The 24416-nt window shown below is 32.1% G+C and overlaps 1 protein-coding gene across 1 annotated transcript; it reads left to right on the top strand.

Moving 5' to 3' along the window:
• The first annotated feature begins 351 nt into the window (after window positions 1-351).
• On the top strand, window positions 352-18708 carry LOC139501676 (vigilin-like). The gene is made up of 25 exons (XM_071290825.1): window positions 352-432; window positions 517-591; window positions 2515-2773; window positions 3189-3288; window positions 3749-3864; window positions 4531-4737; window positions 4995-5210; window positions 5506-5712; window positions 6764-6871; window positions 7077-7181; window positions 7954-8032; window positions 8626-8765; window positions 9286-9504; window positions 10693-10779; window positions 11785-11916; window positions 12203-12421; window positions 12969-13055; window positions 13520-13654; window positions 14249-14467; window positions 14985-15177; window positions 15528-15652; window positions 16175-16414; window positions 16707-16928; window positions 17360-17578; window positions 18106-18708. Exons 3-25 carry the CDS (start codon window positions 2570-2572, stop codon window positions 18331-18333), a joined length of 3807 nt encoding a protein of 1268 aa, XP_071146926.1. The 5' UTR covers window positions 352-432; window positions 517-591; window positions 2515-2569; the 3' UTR covers window positions 18334-18708.
• Window positions 18709-24416: the final 5708 nt, after the last annotated feature.

The following is a 24416-nucleotide window of genomic DNA, read 5'->3' as shown; positions in this document are numbered from 1 at the left end:
TGGAAATTTGGGATCTTCAATGCGGCGCCCCTCCTTTTTGAGCCTTATTTACAACTTACTGGCAACCCCTTGGAGCCCAGTGTTAATTATGTGACCTTTTGACGTCAAGAAAAGCGTCACAGGTTTGCCACGTGACATTGAAATAATAGATAATATCATAGTTTATTGCGATTTGGATTTCAAGAAAAGATTGTATGATGTTTGCATGTGCATTTTGGCTTATAATGTTGAACAATTGTTTAAGCTAAGAAAAAAATTTGTTCCAAAATAGTGCGTATTCGCCTACACATGTTATGTGGTGTTACAATGGTTCTTTTTTTCAACTTTAACCCGGAGATGACCAATCAGAATATTGCTTACTCAAAACAATCAATCGCGCAATGATATCAAGGTGCACGAACTACACAGTGTAGTTAGTTCCTTTTGGAGGTGGTGAGTGTTAGTCCATATTTGTCAAATTTCTGTCAAATTTATCATTTGTTTATCAAAATATACACAACATTAAATCTTTTGTAGACTTTCAGCTTCCACATTGGAGCCTAAAAAGAAGAAAAAACCAATTTAGGACGGATTTTTGGACGCAGTACTTAAGTAAGTTAGTAAATAATGGCCAGACCCCCGACACGTCAACATGTTCCTTCGGACCTGTCGACGTGGCTGCCTAATTTTTGACATTTTGTCTGTTTTCCTTGATAAAATTTGTTTAATTTACATAATTCTGAATGCCTGATGTATGCTTATTGTAGTAATGTGCAATATTGCACGCTGACATAATTTATGCACATTTGACCTGTTGTGTACTATTTACTCACCCTTGCCTTGCCCTCAACAGACATATTCCATCGTTGACAGAATTGTTGTTTGTTTAGCAAATTCTTTGATAATACGGTAATACTTATTATCCCTTACCATCAGTTTTCAATTACAAATACCAGCAAGTGGATAGTTATTTACATGTTAATGTCTAAATATAGAGGCTCATATTTGTTCATTTACCCTGTAAATGATTCATAACACTCAAAGACTCATAAATTTGTACTGTAAAATCAGAAATTATTGTGTGCATTTATTGTTGTAATTTTAGACTAGAATGCAATTTTAATTTTTGCGGTATTGAGAAAAGTCCTGTTTAATTCCTATAGGCTATAAAACATTTCAAAATGTAAATTTTTCTTTTGACAACTACAAATGCACAAATGGATCAGCTGACAGAAATGTAATGATCCCTATCACTTTAACAGACGTTAAGTTGTATCTCATTTCAAAAATTGTAAATGGCTTGTTTCATTTTATTAATTTAAGCTGTTTAATTTACATATCTTTTTAGAGTAATAAACAATGTCATTTTTCTTTCAATTTTTTTTGAGAAATTGTATTTTTTTCCTTTTTGATTTACAAACACATTTCTTTAATCATTGTTGATATTGAAAGATATTAAGTTGGCAGTTTCTCACAAGTGAAAAAAAATATAATTTCTAACTTCATTTACATACATGTTTAAATGAGTGATAAACTGAGACAACTGTTACATTGTTCTGTTTCTGTTTGTATGTATAGTGAACGACAAATATATGTGACGTTTAAAAAGTTTCTGACGTCAGACACGCGAATCAATGAATGCGTTTGTAGATAGATGTTTTTGTGTTCTGTTGAATTGTTCCTTTTAAAAGTTGCTACACGATGATGACTGCTGTACCCATATTTTGACTATTTTATTTATAATGTCTGCTTAGTTCACACATCCATGTAAATATAATGGAATTTGATGAGACTGTCATCAAAGTGAGAGGGTTAGCGCTATAAAACCAGGTTTAATCCACCATTTTCTACATTTGAATATGCCTGTACCAAGTCAGGAATATGACAGTTCTTGTCCATTTGTTTTTGATGTGTTTTGTTATTTGATTTTGCCATGTGATAATGGACTTTCCAATTACATTGTAGATTTTCCTCTAAGTTCAGTATTTTTGTGATTTTACTTTTTGGTTGCATTTTTGAGTGTAATGAAAAATTTGAACAACATAAAAAAAAAATGTATTTGGTCTTCATATTTAAAAAAATAAATAAATACATTGTACAATAGGGTCACTAGAAAACAAGCGCTTCCTTTATTTAGTGTTTCCTGCAGCTTTTAAAAAGGGCAGGGTAATTGTTAGCTCAGAGGGCACATTAAGCGCGATGGACAACAATTTAAGGGCACTTACTTAATATAAACAGGCAATTTCTATAAAATGGATTCATTTAAAACATACTAGTTTAATGCTATAAAAAGGACATATACATCTGTAATCAATCATTAAAACAAATTAATAAATAAATAATATTAAATCTTGCCACTTCTTCCTATCATTTAAAAAAACCCAGAAGATAGAAACTTCTCCCTATGATTCTGAAGAAGTGTGAAACCTGGTTTAAGCTATGACTTCATCAGTTATCATTTCAAAATGTTGGTTTTTCGTTAAATTATATGTGCAGTGCAAAAAAAAAAGTATCTTTTATATATCAATCTTTTAGGCATTCAGCTAGTACTGTTCGACTTGGAACTCCCATTTGACAAACGAGTTTGAATATGGCTACAAATATGGAGGTTCCACATATTGAAGAAGTGGCATATGTGCCCAATGCACCAACAAGTCCACCAACATACAGTGACGCCTTCCCAGAGTTGCCAGTGCCAGCACCCAGACCAGCTACTGATGCGCCAGTGACAGAACCTACTAGACCTTGGCCAGCCAATAACAAATTTCTCATGAGATCATCTACATGCACACAAGTATGTGTTGGTTATGATTCATTAATACAAATTAAGTTATTGTGTAGTAAAATACATTTTAAATGACATTCCTAAGAATCAATCATTTAATGTCTACAATACAACCATTTCATAGTCTGCTGTCACCTAGTAACATGCTCACAAGCTCGTTCCCTTGCAAGGTTCAATATGGTTTTTTAATTAATTGTTTACACTTGTGCTCCCAATTGGTTTTCATTTTACATTTTGCGAGATATTGTTTTAAAATCTTTGGAAAAGTGTTGGTCAGATGAATCAAATGTCAAACTGTCCTTTGTCAATTTTCTGACATCTTGGTTACAATAATCAACATTCACAAAACATTAAAGTTTTAAATTAAGATCCATTTCTGATTATCATTTGCAAGTTAATATATATTATGTAAATTTCATTGTAGGTTTTTGCTGTGCCTGTAGAAGAGAGAAGGTTTAATGATCACAGTTTTGGTGATGAAACAAAGCAAGCAGAAACATGCAAAGAAATAATGGCTAGAAACAGTAAGCTTTTTATCATGCTTATATTTGTTGTTGTTTAGTATTTATATTTTTATAATCCTGGCCTCTGCTAACAATTGTGTTTTGTGGCCCTGATTTTTTAAAGGTAAATATATTTGTTAACCTACATGACCTAGTGAATCCTGAATTTTCAGGCAGACTTAAAATAGATGTATATTTGTTTCTCTGGTATAGAACTAGGAGAAGTATATTGAAGGACATAGCAAAAAGTTTTCATTTGAAAGCACTTGTTACCAATGGGGACAATCCCATATGCATTATTTGCTCATCTAAATTTGATTTCTGAATAAAACAAATGTCAGAAGGAGAGTAGTTTAAATAGAAGAATATTGAGTGAACACTTGCATTTGTAACTGGAAAATGTCTTCTCAGCTATTAACAAAGAACAAGGTTCTACTTTTAATGTATCAATTGAAATGAGTTTATCTCCCTTGTTTTATAGATGTATCCATTGAAATGAGTTTAGCTAAAGATCAGAGTTTGACAGTGGTTATACATGGAAAAGACAAAAATGTGATGCAGGCTAGGAGAGAGATTGTTGCCAGGCTACAAACACAGGTAATGAGACAATAATTCACATACAACAAAGAAGTTTTATATTATTTAAGTTTAAGTGACCAAATTGTTCATTTGGAATGTCAAGTGAGAGGTAAATTTTGACATTAACTATCTTTTTAAGTTAAATGAGAGTCACTTAGTCTAGGTTTTAGAATAGGCTTTATGTGTTCTCCAACCAGTGTTTTTTATGCCCTCTGTTATAGTGGAGGGGGAATTAAGTTTATTAAGTTTTACTATTATTTTTAATGGTTTCAGACAGTGCATGTTATAACTGCTGCAGATTAACCAACCTTTTTTGGTCAAATTGGTGATCGTTATTTTGAAAGAAGTTGTAGTGGTGGTTCAACCAAATGTTATGAAATTAAATACACAATACTTATTACCACTAAACTCTGATCAAGTACAAATTAAGGTAGCATGACTGTTACTGTTCTTTAGTTATGTCACTTTGTTCTTTATATGATATGCAAGTGGGGGGGGGGGGGCATCATCTGTGTCCCATTTATTTTAAGTTATATGTATAAAAAAGAAGATGTGGTATGATTGCCAATGAGACAACTGTCCACAAGAGACCAAAATGACACAGACATTAACAACTATAGGTCACCGAACGGCCTTCAGCAATGAGCAAAGCCCATGTATTTTATGGATTTTTATTTTTTGTAGGCTCAACTTGGCCTGAAAATACCACGGGAACATCACAGATACATATTGGGGAAAAGTGGCAAAAAACTTCAGGAATTGGAATTGAGTACATCAACTAAAATCTCCATTCCAAAAGCTGACGAAGGATCTGACCTGATCCGAATAACTGGCACCAAAGAGGGGATCGAGAGAGCTAGACATGAAATACAATGTACATCTGACGAACAGGTAACATTTTTAAAGTCGATTTCAAAGCACTGAAAGCTTGTGTACTTTAATTTTAAGTAAATAAATTCATAAAAAAAATATTTTCTTAAAAAGATACATAATTTGATGTTAAGGTTATTTTATTTTTTTTAATGTCAAATGAAGTTTGATAAACAAAATTGATGGTATTTAATGCATGTTTTTTTGTTGCTATATTTGAAATCATTGTAGCTTCCTTAAACTTAATTATATATATAAACTTTATTTATTATTTTTAGGCAAAACTTGCATTTGAAAGACTACCAGTGCCAAAAATATATCATCCCTTCATATGTGGACCAAAAAATGAAAACGTTGAAAGACTGATTAAAGAGACTGGTGCCAAAATAAACGTACCCCCGCCGAGTGTTATGAAAGATGAGATTGTTATCTCTGGAGACAAAGATGGTGTGGCCAAATGTAAAGACGAAATTATGAGAGTTTATATGGATAAGGTAAAGATTACATTAAATCATTTGTCAACTATTCACTAATCCAATTACCCTTATATTGGTGTGTTTAAAATTTTCAGCAATATCATTAATTTTTAACAAGGTGTATCAAAATATTTTAAAATTTGAATTTATAGGAAATAGTCAATTCCAAGATACACTTTTAAAAATGAAAATTCACAAAATGATTTATCAGGTAGAAAATGAGGAGTCTGCATATTAATTTTAAATGATAAAAAACTGATCATGACTTCATATTATTCAGTTACTTAAATATTTCTTCATTACTTGATTACAGAAAAGGAAATGCCAAACAGTATCCGTTGAAGTTAGGAAGAGCCAGCACAAGTATATCATAGGACCGAGATACAGTGGTATACACGAGATACTGAAGGAAACAGGAGTCGCTGTAGAAGTTCCCTCCCTTGATGATAACATTGAAACTATCACCCTCAGGGGAGAACAAGACAAACTGGGACCTGCACTTACAATGGTCTATTCTAAGGTGAGATATTCATACTGGTTATCTATGCAGAAAAGTCTATAAATTATTCCTGCAGGAAACAGGAAAATCATTTTGACTTGAAGATAATTATAAAATTTAGAATGGAAATGGGAATATACAGTGTTCTAGGATTTTTTTGGCACCTTGACTTACCACGGGTAAGATCAATAAAAAAATTACTTACCCACATCTAAAAGTTAAATCTGCCAACCAATGCGGACGGCGCAAAAAAAAAAACGATTTCTTACTAAATTTGACAAATATGTTATAGTTATTACTATGTCATTTATTAAGAGCTATAATAAATGCAACTGTAAGTTTATTTTCCTCCGATGACAAGAAAAAAAATTGTTTATGTCCCGATTTAAGCACCAGTTATCAATCCAGATTTTCCGATTTTTACCGACACCGTGACCGACTTTTAGAATGATAGGAGAAGAATGTGGTCTCTTTTGCGCTTGATTACACCTAGTAAACGAGTGCTTGAATAAAAGCGCCGATAGACATCGACAAAATCTTCGATCTTTTATCAAAGTTTTTTCTCGTGATTTAATAAAAATAAAAAGCAGATATGGGAAAATTGAAGAGGACCGGGAAATTTCAAGAGTTTTTCGGCTTCCCCGAACTTGAAAATTGACTTACCACCGGGTGACAAAGGCTAAAAAATGACTTACCCGTTGTCCTAATCCACTTACCCCGGGTAACGGGTAATGGGAATCCTAGAACACTGATATATCAAAAAGACAACAACCTGACCATAGAGCAGAAAACAGCTGAAGGCCACCAATGGGTCTTAAACAATTATTAAATGTATTCAAGCTGAAATATGACTAAATATACCACGTAAATGTTTTTTGCATAACAAAGAAATGGAATGAACAGATATTATAGACTATTGGGTTTAATGTTGAGGCTTTACTAACTTATAAGAGTTGGATACAGTAATTAAAAGTTTTAAAAAGTCATATTACATACTGGCATTAATATGATTTCCTGTAAATATGAGAAATAGTCATAAATTATTAAATATACGAGATATTGTTTATTTCAGGCAAACAGTAATGTGATGTCAGAAGTTGATGCCCCCAGTTGGTTACATAGATACATCATTGGTAGAAAGGGGCAAGGCATCCAGAAAATTACAGAACAATTCTCTAAGGTAAATTACAGTGATTAATGTCCTGAATGTATATTTTAGCCTAGTTTCACATATATCTATGATATTAGTTCTTTTCTAGAAATAAATGCAGCTTTACTTGAAAAAATATGATTGAGAATTTTAGTAGAACATTCAAAGGAAATGTCACAAATTCTTTGTACAAATTTGTCTGTGCGTATTTATAACTTAATTTGATAATTTGTAGGTACACATTGAGTTTACAGAAGGGACAGACAAGATCAATGTAGAAGGCCCACCAGAGGAAGTTAATGAAGCAGTCAAAGAATTAGAAGTTATTGTTAAAGATCTGGTAAGTACTGTAATAAGTCACGGTTCAACTATTTAGTTAGTATACGAACAGATTGACAAATTGGACCATTGGGCTATTTACTATTTAGTTAGTATACGAACAGATTGACAAATTGCACCATTGGGCTATTTACTATTTAGTTAGTATACGAACAGATTGACAAATTGGACCATTGGGCTATTTACTATTTAGTTAGTATACGAACAGATTGACAAATTGCACCATTGGGCTATTTACTATTTAGTTAGTATACGAACAGATTGACAAATTGCACCATTGGGCTATTTACTATTTAGTTAGTATACGAACAGATTGACAAATTGCACCATTGGGCTATTTACTATTTAGTTAGTATACGAACAGATTGACAAATTGCACCATTGGGCTATTTACTATTTAGTTAGTATACGAACAGATTGACAAATTGGACCATTGGGCTATTTACTATTTAGTTAGTATACGAACAGATTGACAAATTGCACCATTGGGCTATTTACTATTTAGTTAGTATACGAACAGATTGACAAATTGCACCATTGGGCTATTTACTATTTAGTTAGTATACGAACAGATTGACAAATTGGACCATTGGGCTATTTACTATTTAGTTAGTATACGAACAGATTGACAAATTGGACCATTGGGCTATTTAGAATTACATGTTAACATATACAAAGTAATGCAATCATGATTCAATATTCAATTTATGACATCATTGTATTTTCACTTTCGTACCTGTTATTGTTGATGTTTTTATCTTATTTTTTTACAGAAAAAGAGGATGTCATTTGATACAATATCAGTCGATCAACGTTTTCACAAACACATTATTGGAAAGAACGGACAAAATGGTAAGTACATATCTACAGTTAAAGTTAGGAAACTTTTAATTGAATGAGCATACACCATAACACTGTTTCAATGAAGATATTTTTCACCTTTCTGTCCATCAGTATTGAAATTTCTAGCTTTTAAGGTACTTGTATTACTGCACTTGATATACATGAATTAATTCAACAATGATTGTCTGCAGTGATGGGTGTGGCCAAAACATTTCAAAAACCAAAACTTGTACAAATGTTGAAAAAAGATAAAACCAAAAAGGACTTCAAGTATAACCAAGTTTATTTATGGAAAGACATGTTCCAAATATCAGCAACAAATAATCTATGTCTTACCAGCTACTCTTATATGCTGTTGTGCATGACTTAAAATTATGGTTATGGTATTAAAATGGTTTAACATCAGATAATTTCTGGGCCCTTTATAGCTTGCTGGTTGATGCGAGCCAAGGCTCAGTGTTGAAGACTGTACTTTGACCTGTTATGGTTTTTCTTGTACCAATTGTGACTTGGATGGAGAGTTGTCTCATTGGCACCCATACCACATCTTATATCTGATCACAATCAACATCAATGCATTAAATGACATTTTTATTCTACAGTTACACGTATTAAGAATGAGACCGGTTGTGCTATTAAGATTCCATCTGACGAGATGAACAGCCCTATCATACGTATAGAAGGAGATCCTGCTGGAGTACAGAAGGCCAAGGACGAATTAATGCTAATGGCTAAAAGAATGGTAAGAACTTAACATCACGATAGGAGGAACAAGAAGTGGTGTGACCCCATATTTACAGTTCATTTCATTGAATGTGTAGGCAAAAGTAATATCTTTGGTTAGCTTACTTGTAAGCTGAATTGTGAAGTCATTATTAGGTCAGGTATACTACCCTCCTTTCAAAGAAGCCTAGTCCAAAAGATAGATAGATTGGTCATCTGTCAGACTAGTCTTCTCTTAAAGTAGGATAGTTTACCTAACCTACCAATGACTTCATTACCTTTGCCTACACACTCAATGGAATCGGCTGTAATGTTTTCTCTCAAAAAGATTTGATAACTGCAAACAATTTTAATTTTTGACAGCATTTTAAATTTGTTACTTTTGCAAGCAGAAAAAATTAACAATCATCATGAACTTGGATCTTCAATTTTAAATACAGCAACAATGCTACCATTGTCAAACATAAATGGCTTGTATTCTGCTCAACGGCTATTGTGAAAACAGTATTTGAGATAATTATCTCTTTTTCTAACTTTAGGAAAATGAGAAGACCCGAGATATAATCATCGAGCAGAGATTCCATAGAACATTAATCGGAGCCAGAGGAGACAACATCAAAGAAATCAAGGATAAATTCAATCAAGTCCAGATAACATTCCCTGACCCGGGTAAAAAGAGTGACATCGTACAGTTACGTGGACCTAAAGATGATGTGGACAAGTGTTACAAGTATCTCATCTCCATGCACACAGATATGGTAGGTCTTAGTTGCATATTCATAGAGTATAAATTTCTGAATTCTGTCACTAAAATGTCGAGTAACCATACAAGTACAATTTTCCTCAAGCTACAAAATAACTTCTGATAAATATAGATTACATACATAGATGGAAGTCCATACATAGATAACTGACCAGACGTTTAAAAAAGAAACTTATATCATACACTCAATTGATTTAGTAAATGAAATTGAGAATGGAAATGGGGAATGTGTCAAAGAGACAACAACCCGACCAAATAAAAAACAACAGCAGAGGGTCACCAACAGGTCTTCAATGTAGCGGGAAATTCCCGCACCCGGAGGCGACCTTCCGCAGCTGGCCCCTAAACAAATATATACTAGTCCAGTGATAATGAACGCCATACTGATTTCCAAATTGTACACAAGAAACTAAAATTAAAATAATACAAGACTAACAAAGGCCAGAGGCTCCTGACTTGGGACAGGCGCAAAAATGCGGCGGGGTTAAACATGTTTGTGAGATCTCAACCCTCCCCCTATACCTCTAACCAATGTAGAAAAGTAAACGCATAACAATACGCACATTAAAATTCAGTTCAAGAGAAGTCCGAGTCCAATGTCAGAAGATGTAACCAAAGAAAATAAACAAAATGACAATAATACATAAATAACAACAGACTACTAGTAGTTAACTGACATGCCAGCTCCAGACTTCATTTAAACTGACTAAAAGATTATGATTTCATCATATGAACATCAGGCACAATCCTTCCCGTTAGGGGTTTAGTATCATACCATCATAACATATATGAGAAAAACATAACCCGTGTCATGCCAACATCTGTTTTTAGAATAAATGTGTTTAGTTCCGATGCAAAGACCTTCTCAGTGACTCAATATTAACGCAGTAAAGTCTTGATATGCAATTTAAAAATAAACTTCTGTAATTGATTTAAACCGTATATGGTATACAAAGTATGATTTGAGTGAATATTACAATGAAGAATTTTTTCAATAATCAAGTTTTTCTCTTGACTAAAGTTTGAATTTAAAACTGTTAATATATATTTTTGGAAATAAGTGATTGGCTTAACCAAACAGGAAGTAGCCAGATAAGCCATATATTCTTACTCTGAAATATAGTTCCAAATAGCTCACATGTCTTATGTTTATGTACAAAAATGGTCTACTTTTTATTTTCAGATTGCTAGCAATTATAAAGCTGAAGTACACATCTTCAAAGACTTCCACAAGAACATCATTGGAAAAGGAGGATCAAATATTAGAAAGGTATTTTATGGACTATAACATTATTTAAATGAACATTCAAGCTGTAATAAAATGATCAGCTTTGTTATAGATTTCCACCATTTTGTTATTTACATATGACTGGTTATAAATAACCTCATTGGCTTGAATTAACAAGTAACATGCTTTGACCATTAGGCATTTGAAAGTACAGTTATCTAAATGTGCATATTTGCTAATTCATCACTTTTTATGCAGGTGTTTAATAGACACCTATTCATAATTTGTCTTGCTACATCGTTGACAATGTAATGGAATTTGATGCGACTGTCATACAAGTGAGAGGTTTAGCTAGCTATAAAACCAGGTTCAATCCACCATTTTCTACATTAGAAAATGCCTGTACCAAGTCAGGAATATGACAGTTGTTATCCATTCGTTTGATGTGTTTGGACTTTTGATTTTGCCTTTTGATTTTTGATTTTCCTTTTTGAATTTTCCTCGGAGTTCAGTATTTTTGTGTTTTTACTTTTTATCAATCATAATGACATGTACAAACTACCCCAGCAGGGATATAAAAACATATCTTGAATGATTGTGAAAAATAATTTCAATAGAAAATACAATTTTTCAGATTTTGAATTTCTGAATTGGTCCACTTGTCCTGTTTTAATGCCAAGAATTTATTTATACTTTATAATCAGAACATTCTTCTTACCACATAATCCAGTAGATTTTTATGCCCCATTTATGGGCATTATGTTTTCTGGTCTGTGTGTCCGTTCGTCCCGCTTCAGGATAAAGTTTTTGGTCGAGGTAGTTTTTAATGAAGTTGAAGTCCAATCAACTTGAAACTTAGTACACATGTTCCCTATGCTATGATCTTTGTAATTTAAGAGATTTTCCCCCATTTTCATGGTCCACTGAACATAGAAAATGATAGTGTGGATGGGGCATCCTTGTACTGTGGACACCATTTTTTTTTTTGGAATTTTGTTAACGCATTGATTTTGTAGTGTTCTAAATGTGAAATAATTGTCCTTGTAGATTCGAGATGAGACTGACACAAAAATAGATCTACCCAGTGAGAATGCTGAATCTGATGTCATAGTCATCACTGGAAAGAAACCTAATGTGGAAAAAGCAAGAAAACTCATTGAAGATATACAGAAAGACTTGGTATGTACAACTCTATTATATCATTGTATTTATTTATACATTTATAAACTGACAAATGAATAAAAACATTATATGAGCAGATAAAATCAAATTCAAAAACTTTATTTAGAGAAATGATTAACTATGGTTTCAGCCTTCTTTCTTTTGTGGTGTTTATTTTAGTATCGGGATATAGGTTATTCATAATTTGATTCAATTTCTATCTAGATTTAGTGATTTTGTTTAGTAATGTTTAATATAATCAAGAATTCCTAAAATCTTTTTTTTTTATATATCCCTCTGACAGGCTAATATCAAGGAAGAGAAGATAGAGATCCCCCACAATCTGCACAACTCTATAATTGGTGCTAAAGGCAGATTGATTCGGTCCATCGCTCAGGAATGTGGTGGGGTTATTATACGTTTCCCACAACAAGGATCCACTGCCAACACGGTCACAATCAGAGGACCTAAGAATGATGTAGAAAATGCAAAGAAACAACTGCAAGAATTAACCAATGAAAAAGTAGGTAGACCAGTAGTTAGTTGTTTAGATATAATTTTAGTTTATAAGTATTTTATAGCTCAAATACAAGTTGAATAAGATATAAGTAAGAAAAATTATGATGTAACAAAACTTAGATATATTCTTTGATAATTTCTTTTAAATTTAGGAAACAAGAGATTGGCAAAAGAAAAGATGCGTGTATCTGTTTCAATTAATGATTTAAAGAATAATCAGTGTCAAACCATTTACAAGAGAAATAAGGACTTCTTATCATATTTATATATCAGTTTCAGAGTTCAGTTAAAAAGTAATGTTACACTCTTGGTCCAGTTCTACATTGAAAATGCCTGTACCAAGTCAGGAATATGACAGTTTTTGTCCATTCGTATTTGATGCGTTTTGTTATTTGATTTTGCCATGTGATTATGGACTTTCCGAATTGATTTTCCTCTAAGTTCAGTATTTTTGTGATTTTACTTTTTCCATATATTTAAATGAGAAAAGAAAAGAAACTGAAGAAAAGCATGTCTTGTTAACATTCAAATAAATATATTTCTAATTACAGCAACAATCAGGATTTACTGCTGAAGTCCGAGCCAAGCCAGAATATCACAGATTCTTGATTGGCAGAAATGGTTCAAATATTAGACAGGTATTTATATTTGTTATTTCAAAATCTGAAGTATGCAGGAGAATATTTAAAAAAATCAAACTTAATTAGCACTTCAAACCTTCATGCTCTATGCAATTTTAACGGGAATTGATGGATTCATTTTATTAATGATCTCATGTCTGCAAATTTAAGAAAGTTTTAAATTTTAATAAAGCATAGTACAGTGTAAGCCATGAATAATTTCACATACATCTTTCATGATAAAATATAACCTATGTTTAACATATTTCCTGAAAAAGAATTCAATTGAATGAATTGATAATACATTAGAGAAAGAACTGAAACACAAATTATTTGTCCTGTAGTTAGCCTAGTTACTGAAATATAAATGCGAAATGTTGATGTATTTGAATAAATTGTTACTAGGTCTGAGAGATAATTGGAGTACCAGTTATTTTCCCTTTAATTAGCTTTGTTACTAAATATATATGAATTGTTCCTAGGTTAGGGAGAGAACTGGAGCTAGAGTTATCTTCCCCAGTCAGGACGATGACAACCAAGAGTTGATCACAATCATTGGAAAGCAGGAATCAGTCGATCAAGCTAAAGCAGAACTTGAGGAAAGAATCAAGAGCTTGGTGAGTTAACAATGACTAAATCTGCACTTAAATAAATGTTAATCATAATATGGCATTTAACTTAATAATAGAACATGTTATTGATTGTTATATAAACAGCTGAGAACAGCCTACTTAAAAAGTTCTTAACATTCTCCAAACATGATTGGAGCTTCCATCGGGATGATTAATCTGATCTCTTATGTTCTTTCTTCTAAATAAATAGAATTGAAAGCAATATGCTCCAATTTGTTGTTCATCACTTTTATAATAAATGCATTCAACATATTATTTCCTCTAAAATATATATACCAGCAGCAAAATGGGTACAGGATATTGTTGGTTTGCTTTTTAGTTTTTGATCATCCACTTTTCTCCTGTTTTTCATTTACATTGGGTTCCTTATTTGATAGAAATAAAAAAAATATATTTTGTGTTTTATCAGAAACAAGCCTAAATAAAATTGATGGTCTTTGTGGTTTACTTATACTCACAAGATACTCAAAATATTGGTACCATCAGAGTCAAAGTTTTTATGGAGAATTGAAATGTAGTTCAGAATTTTTTTTGATGCAATATGGATGTTGGTTATAACTTTGTATTTATAATTTCCAGGATGACGTTGTCTCTATTGAATGTCAAGTACCAACAAAACACCATAGACACTTTGTAGCTCGTCGTGGAGAAGTATTGAAACACATCGCTGATGAGTACGGAGGAGTTACTGTCAGTTTCCCTCGAAGTGGCATTAAATCTGAAACGGTTGTAATCAAAGGATCTAAGGATTGTGTTGAGGGAGCTAAGAGAAGAATTCTGGAAATTGTTGCTGATCTCGTAAGTTTAGAAATTTCTAGAAATTCGAGACAACTTTTAAAGGTGGTCAAATTTTAAAGAATTTTATATTATTAATCTTGTAAATTCAGGGTTGAATTAAGTTTAGTATACTTGGTAAAGAAGCTTAATAAAGAATTACCATCATTTTATATTACACATGTGAAATAATATCTTATTGTTAAACTGTGTACTTTTGTGCTAGTCCCAGGTTTTCTCAACAGACCCTTATTTTAAACTACGACAACTTCAGTTTTATGAGGATTACTGCATTATGTTAATCATCATCACTGATTTAGAAAATTAGGTATGGCAAACTTCAGCATAAGTTGTATGTATAATTAAAACAGAAACTGGACTATGTAAAAAAAGCAATATTTTGGGCATTTGTATTTTAAATCTACATACAGATGTAATAATTCTTCAAGATACACTATGCTTGTATATATTCTATTTTTGGGATGACCATTTTATAATAATTTTATTGAAATTTATACTAAAATGTTTGTGATAATTTCAGGATGCACAGGTGACCGTAGAATGTGTAATCCCACAACAGTATCATAGAACTGTCATGGGCAATCGTGGAATGAACGTTCAGGAAATAACTAAAGTACATGAAGTGGGCATTAAATTTCCTGACCGTGCTCCACAACAAAATGGTGGTGCACCGAATGCTGGAGGTCAGAATGGTGAAGGACAGAATGGAGCAGGTAAGTTATTATTATATCATAAGTCGGAATTAACTTTATTTCTTGTCTGTTATAATTATATTAAGATGGTTTAAAGTCACTTGATACCGTCACATCGTGAAAAAAAGAGTTTATGAAATATTGACACATTCCAAATAATAATTGGATACTACTGTAAATTCAAAAACTGTTGTGTGCATTTATTATTTGTGATTTTGAAAAAATCTGCTAACAGGTCTATGTTTCAGTTATCTTAATGTAAGCTCTTATTATTGTGATACTCACATTAATGAAAACTTTTCTATAATTTCTGACATTACAGTATATATGTGTTGTTGACATCTGTATTATTCCTATATTTTATCTTACAGCTCCAGCAGAGAACAGTTTACCTAATGGTGATGTCAATGGGGACGAAGCAGGTCACAACAAATCAGATATCATTGTTATTACTGGTAAACCAGAGAATTGTGAGGCAGCTAAACTGGCATTACAGGTAAAACAACCAGCTCTTTTAGAGTGTAGGGAATAAGATACAGGTTACATTCACAGTTTTCCATAGAAAAAATCTCAAATTTGGTGAATTTTGCTATATTCAAAAATTTATTAATTGAACCTGAATATATACATACATACATACACAAATTTTCGTGTTCAAATAGGATGCATATCCCCCCCCCCCCTTTTATTGACCTGGATAGTTTTACTTTGTTAAGAGTAGATATAAATGTTCCTTTTTGCAAATAAGTGCATACAACCTGCTTATTTTTAAATCAGTCTAACTATCTAACTTTATTGTTATTTAAAAGGTGATTACCTTATTGTCTCTACAAGGGAAAATCAGTGTATAATGTTGTGAAAAACTTCATTATATTCCCAACCAAATTCTACTTGCAGTGAAAGTATGTAGAACGTTACAACGTAGACAAAAAAGCAAATGCGCCTCATAAATGTCACTAAAATAACTCGCCTTTCAAATTAAACAGTAAGTGATGAAAACTGTATTGTTTACTTTCAGGATTTGGTTCCTGTCACTGAAGAAATGACTGTGCCGTTTGATTACCATCGATATATTATCGGTGCTAAAGGTAAAGATGTTCGTGAAATGATGGGCGACTATGATGTCAATATATCTATACCCCCAGCAGAGGAACACAGTGACAAGGTCAAGGTCACCGGTCCTCCTGCTAATGTTAAACGGGCATTGGAAGCTCTACAAGAGAAATGTGATCAGTTGGAAAAAGAAAAAGAGGATAGGGTAAGTCATATGATAATTAATAAGTTCATATTTTCAAACAACACTTGTATATAGTAGATATCGATTTCTGAATGAAAATGAATTTTACTGTTTACCTTCATTTTATGCTATACATATTGGATTTTATTTCATTGTATTAAATAATATACACTTACATGTATATAATATGGTAAAACAAAAATTAAGTTATGGACATTGGAAAAATGTACATTTGCACTCTCTTATATAGAATATAAACAAAAATTCCTTCCTACTTTAAAAAAAATGGATAAACCTATTTTTGTTTTTACAGATGTTGAAAAGTTTCCAAGTGAAATGTGAGGTAGATCCTCAGTACCACTCTAAGATCATTGGACGTCGAGGAGCTGTTGTTAACAAACTACGTGATCAGTTTGATGTTAACATTCAGTTCCCCGGTAAAGAGGATGCTGATACTAATATCATAACTATCACTGGATACGAAGATAAGGCCAACGCTGCCAAGACAGAAATTCTTAAGATGGTCCGTGATTATGTAAGTAACAATACTATGTGTCTATATCACCTAATATTGTGCATAAGGTATGCTGAACACTAAAAAAAAGAATGAAAATAGGGATACTACATTCAGATGTAAATGCTTGTTAAACATGCAGAACTAAAAGATATATAAACCATAGAATTACCACTGTACAGAATTTCCAAGGACATCCTTCCAACATCGACACTCAAAATCAATATATATGGTTTTGTTTTGTCTTTCAATTTGAATATGGAGCTGATTATTTTGAAGCCGCATAAAAGTAAATTTTGTACAACCTTTTCTTGGAAATGAGGAAAGTAAATAGATTTCAAAGTTTTGGGATTTGACCAATGATATTCTGATTTGATAATTCAATTATATTTTACAAGATGCTTATTTCAACAATTAACCTGTCTTTATAACAATTATTGTCTATATTTCAGGAGGAAATGACTTCCATCGAATGTAAACTTGATCATCGTGTCCATCCTCGTATTATTGGTGCTAAAGGCAAGAACATCCGTAAATTAATGGATGACTTCAAAGTGGATATCCGTTTCCCCAGGGGTCCGGAGGAGAATCCTGATATAATATATATCTCTGGTGGAGAAGATGATTGTTATGACTGCCGTGATCATCTGCTCAACATTGAAGAGGAATTTGTAAGTCTTATTTGGATACTGAATTTGTACTCTTGTGTGACATTGCTATCAAGTCAAATGCTATTGTACATTTCTTACAATAAAGTGGTGGGGTTTTTGTATAATTTAAAATAACCAGAAAGCAATGGTTGCATGTCATTTTCAATTTCTAGGGTAAAAATAAACTAAAAAATGGGAATACTAATATAAATATCATTGATGATGAGCCTATATTTTATGTTAAAACTTTGAAAATAATCAAAATTGTGAGAATGTTGGAATTTAGATTTTTAATCTGAAATAATTTCAGGTGAACTATTTGAATGTCCCGTACATGTTTATTTCAATAAATAAATGGTCTAGTGGAGTGAAATTATTTGGTGATAAGCTTGATAGATAAGAGGTGTACTGATGTTGTAAGGGTTGTTCAAAATTTATTGGGTTTATTATGATTGTTTTTTCTGAAAAGTAAACTGAAATTTTTATTTTATTTGTTTCCAAGATTTTAAACAGTGCCTTTATGTAATCTTTTATTTCTTTATTTTTAGCTTCAAGATTTCATTGACCAGGAATATCTTAAGCAGCTGACTAAACCCCAGAGAGATCAGGGTGGACCCAGGAAGGAGAGGCCAGCAGCAGGCTTCACTGTGACCGATGCTCCATGGAATGCTCAGGTTCCAGACACTATGAGCAATGATGATTTCCCTACCTTTGGGGCTGTCGTACAGCCTAAATCTAGCCATGCTTGGGGACCTAAGCCAGGTGGCAGACGTTAAAATGTGGACTGAACTATTGGGGTGGGAGGGTAGTAAAATATAGACTGAACTATTGGGGTGGGAGGGGGTAAAATATGATTTACATTACTGTACAACTTTATTCACAGTTGTGTATAAAGATTTAACTTGTAATTTTGCATTTATATGATATTTATTGTTTAAATTTAAAATATTGGATTTAAATTTGAAAACATATATTTTTATTAAAATTGAAATACCAAAAATAAATTACACAAATGTGATACATAATAATTGTACATAATATAAAGAATATATATATAAATGTGATAAATTATGTGAATAAAATGAAATAATTCAAATATGTTAATTTCTGTACAATTTAATTATATCACAGTATACAGAAGGAAAGAAAAATGTCTGACAAGGGCAGATAACTGTAGTGCTCAGGCAAGGGGCAGACAACTTAGTGCTGTGATTCTAGAATATTATAATTATACTGCTGTTTGGTTGTGTACATTGTCTCAAAACCAACAAATATATTTCCCCATTTCCATTTTGTGGTTTTAATTTACCCAATATCTATAGATTTTTTTCACAGTTATAGGTTAAAGAGGATTTAAGAGCATTTTCATGAATTTTATCATTTTCTGTTGACTGCATATCAGTTCGCTAAACTGTTCTCAAAAATGGATAGTGGGAAGTATAATCATTCATAGCATAACTATATCATATATTATACGTGTATTTTATGCCTGTTTTGAATATTTTATTTTTTGTGGTAATTGGGAATACATTTTTTCTGAGAATGAGTGAGTTGTTGATTATTATTTTTTTATGTATACGTTACAATTTTACAATGTTTTTTGGTCAGTGCATGATTAAATGCCCTTGTTAAGTATAAATTTGATTTTATGAGGGCTTTGATTTATATGTTAAAATATTCAAACACCATATGCAAAGCGAGATGACTATTTTAGTGTTGAGTGTGAAGACTGTTTGTTAATTAGATTTTATCGTATACCCTAGTCAAAATTTAAATGTGTATCATTTATTTCAACGAAAAATTAACATATGAAATGTTATCATAATCATATAAAAAAGTGTAAATTTAATATTAAATTTATTTAACACTTAAATATTACTATAAAGGTTGTATATGTCTTGAATGTATACACAGAATCACTTTTTTTGTTGACACTTTTTGATGCAATTGTTTCAGATTTACCACATACTATTTATGGACAATGAGGTTATAATATATATATTGTTGTCAAAATTACAATGTGTATGTACAGTTGTACATTGAAGAATAGACCAAGAATACAAATAAAGGAAGAAATAAAAAAGTAGTGTTCATTTATTAATAACCAATCTTATTTCTACAGCAGACTCCATTTTAATTCAGATTCATGGTATTCACTATAGATTTCCTAGAGTTTCACCTACCTTTACGCTCGAGTTCAAATACTACATGTTAGAAGTGGGTATAAAGTCTTGAGACAGCAGCTCAAACAAATGCCACTCACAAAAAAGGAGTGTTTATAAATAGGTTTTAGGCTATAAGTTATGAGAAAGGTGTTATACCATTTAACAGGCTGTAAATTGTCTTAAGTGCACAAGTACAAAGCCCTCTGAGACTGAAAAAGCAGAAGAAAAATGGGAATTACAAGTTGGCAAATAAAATCATAAGCTAAACAAAGGTCAAAAGGTACCTTGAAAAGAAATTAATTGAATGCGTTAAAAAAAATTATGATACAAGGTTAGCCATGCGTGGATGGTCAAGGTTAATTTGACCTTCAATAATATTTCAGTATGAACTAACTTGCCACACCTTAGTCGTGCATGCATGTCTACCCCCCCTGAATTTGGTTAGTTTTCAGCATATCTTCAGTATTCAAAACTATTCCCCAGATTATAAAAATCTCCATAGACTGGAAAATAGATAGATTCCAGGAATGAACTGACATATTTTGTCCCTGTATTTGATGTGGCTGAATTGTACCCATACAGACCATTGAAGAGGATTAAAGACCTAGATGCTTCATTTGATTGCAGATGCCTATGTTACAAAGTTTATTTTGGTAATATGTCCATTGTCCTTGACCTTATTTTGAAGATTCTGCTTAAAAATGTAAAGGTGTTAATAATGTAACATGAATTTCTCACTTGAGGAAAAGAATGGCTATACTTGGTATATTGGTTCATTGTAAGATCTACATATCTGTCACACATGTTTCACCTGATCTCTACCTCATTTCCTGGATCGGTGATCAAGGTTAAAGTTGTGCAATAAGGTCTGTTTCTCAAATACTATAAGCAGTATGTCAACTCTATGTGAGGTATGGAATGATTGTAAAAGAGGGACGAAAGATACAAAAGGGACAGTCAAACTCATAAATCGAAAATAAACTGACAACACCATGGCTAAAAATGAAAACGACAAACAGATATATAAATGATACGGGGGATTGCTGTGTAAAGTAGTTTTTTATACCGAAATTTGCATATAAAGCCTCAAAATCTGCAACACGGAAAACTAGGGCGAGGTGTTTGAGAAAACTGAGCACTGAAAACGACTGCTTCTGCTTTCAGGAAATAGATTATGTTGCGGTTCCTTCCGTGCAATACATTATATGGTACTGAGAGTTCTAGAAATAAGAAATTTTGATGCTTGAACTTACCTTCTTACTTTTTCGTCGCTTCAATATTGCCACCCCATGTCAAACATAGCCGACACCCCGCATGTGGCGTTCTACACGGTGATATCTATGTTGAATTGATACACATTGAAGATGTAGTGAACGGGGTTAGTTAAAATATATTTTATCTGCTTAAATATGTAAAGGGAATGAAACACAATTAGAAACCTCTTTGACCTTATAATAAATTCATATATATTCTTTTTTTAAATTCTTCTTTCAACATTTGTTAAAAGTTCAATCACCATTATTAAAATAGCTACTTTTGGGAAAAGATGGTTTCCTTGAAATGTTGTCTTTCGTCGTCGTGTTTTCTAATGAGTTTGGACATTCCTTTGGATATGATTTTAAGCCTGATATTTTTATTAAGGTTTTTATACGACCGCAAAAATTGAAAAAATTTGGTCATATATTGGTATCACGTCGTCGTCGTCATCGTCGTCCGAAGACATTTGGTTTTCGCACTCTAACTTTAGTAAGAGTAAATAGAAATCTATGAAATTTCAACACAAGGTTTATGACCATAAAAGGAAGGTTGGGATTGATTTTGAGTGTTTTGGTCCCAACAGTTTATGAATTAGGGGCCAACAAGGACCAAATTAGCAATTTTCTTGGTTATCGCACAATTACTTTAGTATAAGTAAACAGAAATCTATGAAATTTTAACATAAGGTCTATGACCACAAAAGGAAGGTTAGGATTGATTTTGGGAGTTTTCGTCTTTATAGTTTAGGAATAAGGGGCCAAAAATAGGTCCCAAATAAGCATTTTTCTTGGTTTTTGCACAATAACTTTAGTATAAGTTAATAGAAATCTAGGAAATTTTAACACAAGGTTTATGACCACAAAAGGAAGGTTTGGATTAATTTTGGGAGTTTTGGTCCCAACGAATTAGGGGCCAAAAGGGTCCAAAATTAAACTTTGTTTGATTTCATCAAAAAATGAATTATTGGGGTTCTTTGATACGCAATATCTAACTGTGTATTCAGATTCTTAATTTTTGGTCCTGTTTTCAAATTGGTCTACATTAAAGTCCAAAGAGTCCAATATTAAACTTAGCTTGATTTTAACAAAAATTGAATTCTTGGGGTTCTTTGATATGCTGAATCTAACCATGCACTTAGATTTTTGATTATGGGCCCAGTTTTCAGGTTGGTGCAAATCGGGGTCCAAAATTATTATATTAAGTATTGTGCAATAGCAAGAAATTTTCAATTGCACAGTATTCTGTAATAGCAAGAAATCTTCAATTGCACAGATTTGTGCAAAAGCAAGAAATTTTCAATTGCACAGTATTGCGCAATAGCAAGAAATCTTCAATTGCACAGTATTGTGCAATAGCAAGAAATCTTCAATTGCACAGTATTGTGCAATAGCAAGAAATATCTAATTGCACAATATTGCGCAATAGCAAGAAATTTTCAATTGCACCGTTTTGCGCAATAGCAAGAAATATTCAATTGCACAGTATTGTCCCGTTACAAATGGTCTACATTAAGGTCCAAAGGTTCAAAAATTAAACTTTGTTTGATTTCAACAAAAATTGAATATATCGGGTTCTTCAATATGCTGAATCTAACCATGTATTTAGATTTTAAATATTTGGGCCCGGTTATAAAATTGGTCCACATTGAGGTCTAAAGGGTCTAAAATTGAACCTTATTAGATTTCATCAAAAATTGAATTCTTGGGGTTCTATGATATGCTGAATCTAACCATGTATTTAGATTTTGGATATTGGACCATAATAGGTAAATGTCCAATTTAAAATTTTTAAGTTTTTAAGTTTAAGTTCTTAGACCACATTCATTCTGTGTCAGAAACCTATGTTGTGTCAACTATATAATCACAATCCAAATTCAGAGCTGTATCAAGCTTAAATGTTATGTCCATACTTGCCCCAACTGTTCAGGGTTCGACCTCTGCGGTCGTATAAAGCTCCGCCCTGCGTAGCATCTGGTTTTATACGTACCGGTAACGTTAAATAAAGTCGTTTTGTTTCGTTTAAATTCTTTCAAATTTCTACAGAGCATAGTAAATTGATGAATGGATAGATTTAAATTTGTCGTAGTGAAAAAAAATCATATTATGTAAATGTCAGGATTAAAAATGTATAACTGATCAAGTTGCGTCATCAAACAGTTCATCTAATACAGGGTAACTTTTCTGTCATTAAATCTTACTGAAGTAGAAAATGATACTTTTATAAAGTTAGATTACCAAGTTTTACATATAAATAGAGTTTTCCCTATATTCTTCATGCGTGTCGCAGTAAATATTAGGATTAGTGTTGGAGATTGAATAAGTTTTTTTCGTAATATCAGTTATATTTTACACTTAGTTTAAATTTACTGTCAACTATCTTTATAGACTATTCTTGATAGTCTTACCCGTATCTACCTTAATGATAACTCCAGGACCATAATTTATTATAGGTTTAAACGCCTTTTTGAAGGAATTTATTGGTGTATAAACTCGACCAATTCACTCACAAACAAAATTCGGACTTTTATGATATGTTTGTGAGTGACTTGGTCCAGTTTATACACCAATAAATTCCTTCAAAAAGGCGTTTAATCCTTACAATTCTTTTAAATTGGAGATAGGGAATATAGTTTTTCACACTCGTTACCTCTATTACGCGAAAATTGTATATTTATGACATTGAATATGCCCGGCGCATGAATATATTTGTTGGTTAACGCAAAAATATGTACTCAATGAAATGTGCTATCTGATAAAAATTAAACTGCAAACACTCTTATTATCATTCAAACGAATGTTTTTGTGTATTATTTTATTTAACGATTAAGGTGGTACCCAACACTTTCACTAAAATTAATTTGACTCGTTTAATTTTCATAAAATTTGGTCAAAATATTTACTTTGACCTTTTAACAAAAATATAAAAAATTTAAAAATTCTGAACCAACCGTTTTGTCAGAAAAATTACACTGGTTATATAGCAGTTTGACAAACATCAATTTTGATCATTGAGAAGCTTAATATTTCTTTTACAACACAACGTAATTAAAACGTTTAGTTGACTTTACAGAGTTATCTCCCTGTAGTGTTAGGTACCACCTTAACTTGCAGTGAAAATAAAAAAAATGAACGTCGTTGTTATTTTCGCCGCCATCTTGTTTACATTGGTTACGAAAAGAAGTTCGGTCAACGTCGTCTATCGAAAAATAACCAATTAACGTCATGATCAACTACCGGAAGTCCTCTCGACCAATCACATCAACGTATTTCCAAATATGCAAATCCTATAAGAATTATACATACTTATGACAATGCAAAAATAAAAAGTTATAGAGTCAAAGGATTAGATCTGTGTAAACGTCAAGGACGTAAGGTCATCAACATAGATTTTTGTTTTTGACAGTTATTTCCATTGTGCATGTCATATATATACGTCAA

The sequence above is a fragment of the Mytilus edulis genome, chromosome 13 (assembly GCF_963676685.1).
Source record: "Mytilus edulis chromosome 13, xbMytEdul2.2, whole genome shotgun sequence".
Taxonomy (NCBI): domain Eukaryota; kingdom Metazoa; phylum Mollusca; class Bivalvia; order Mytilida; family Mytilidae; genus Mytilus; species Mytilus edulis.
This window is presented reverse-complemented; position numbering and strand designations above follow the sequence as displayed.

Bases quoted from the DNA above. Each gene is read 5' to 3' on its own strand.
- LOC139501676 (XM_071290825.1), top strand. From the start codon at position 2,570: ATGGCTACAAATATGGAGGTTCCACATATTGAAGAAGTGGCATATGTG. The intron at 9,505-10,692 runs GTAGGTCTTAGT...TTTTATTTTCAG, and splicing joins TCTCCATGCACACAGATATG to ATTGCTAGCAATTATAAAGC. The intron at 10,780-11,784 runs GTATTTTATGGA...TTGTCCTTGTAG, and splicing joins GAGGATCAAATATTAGAAAG to ATTCGAGATGAGACTGACAC.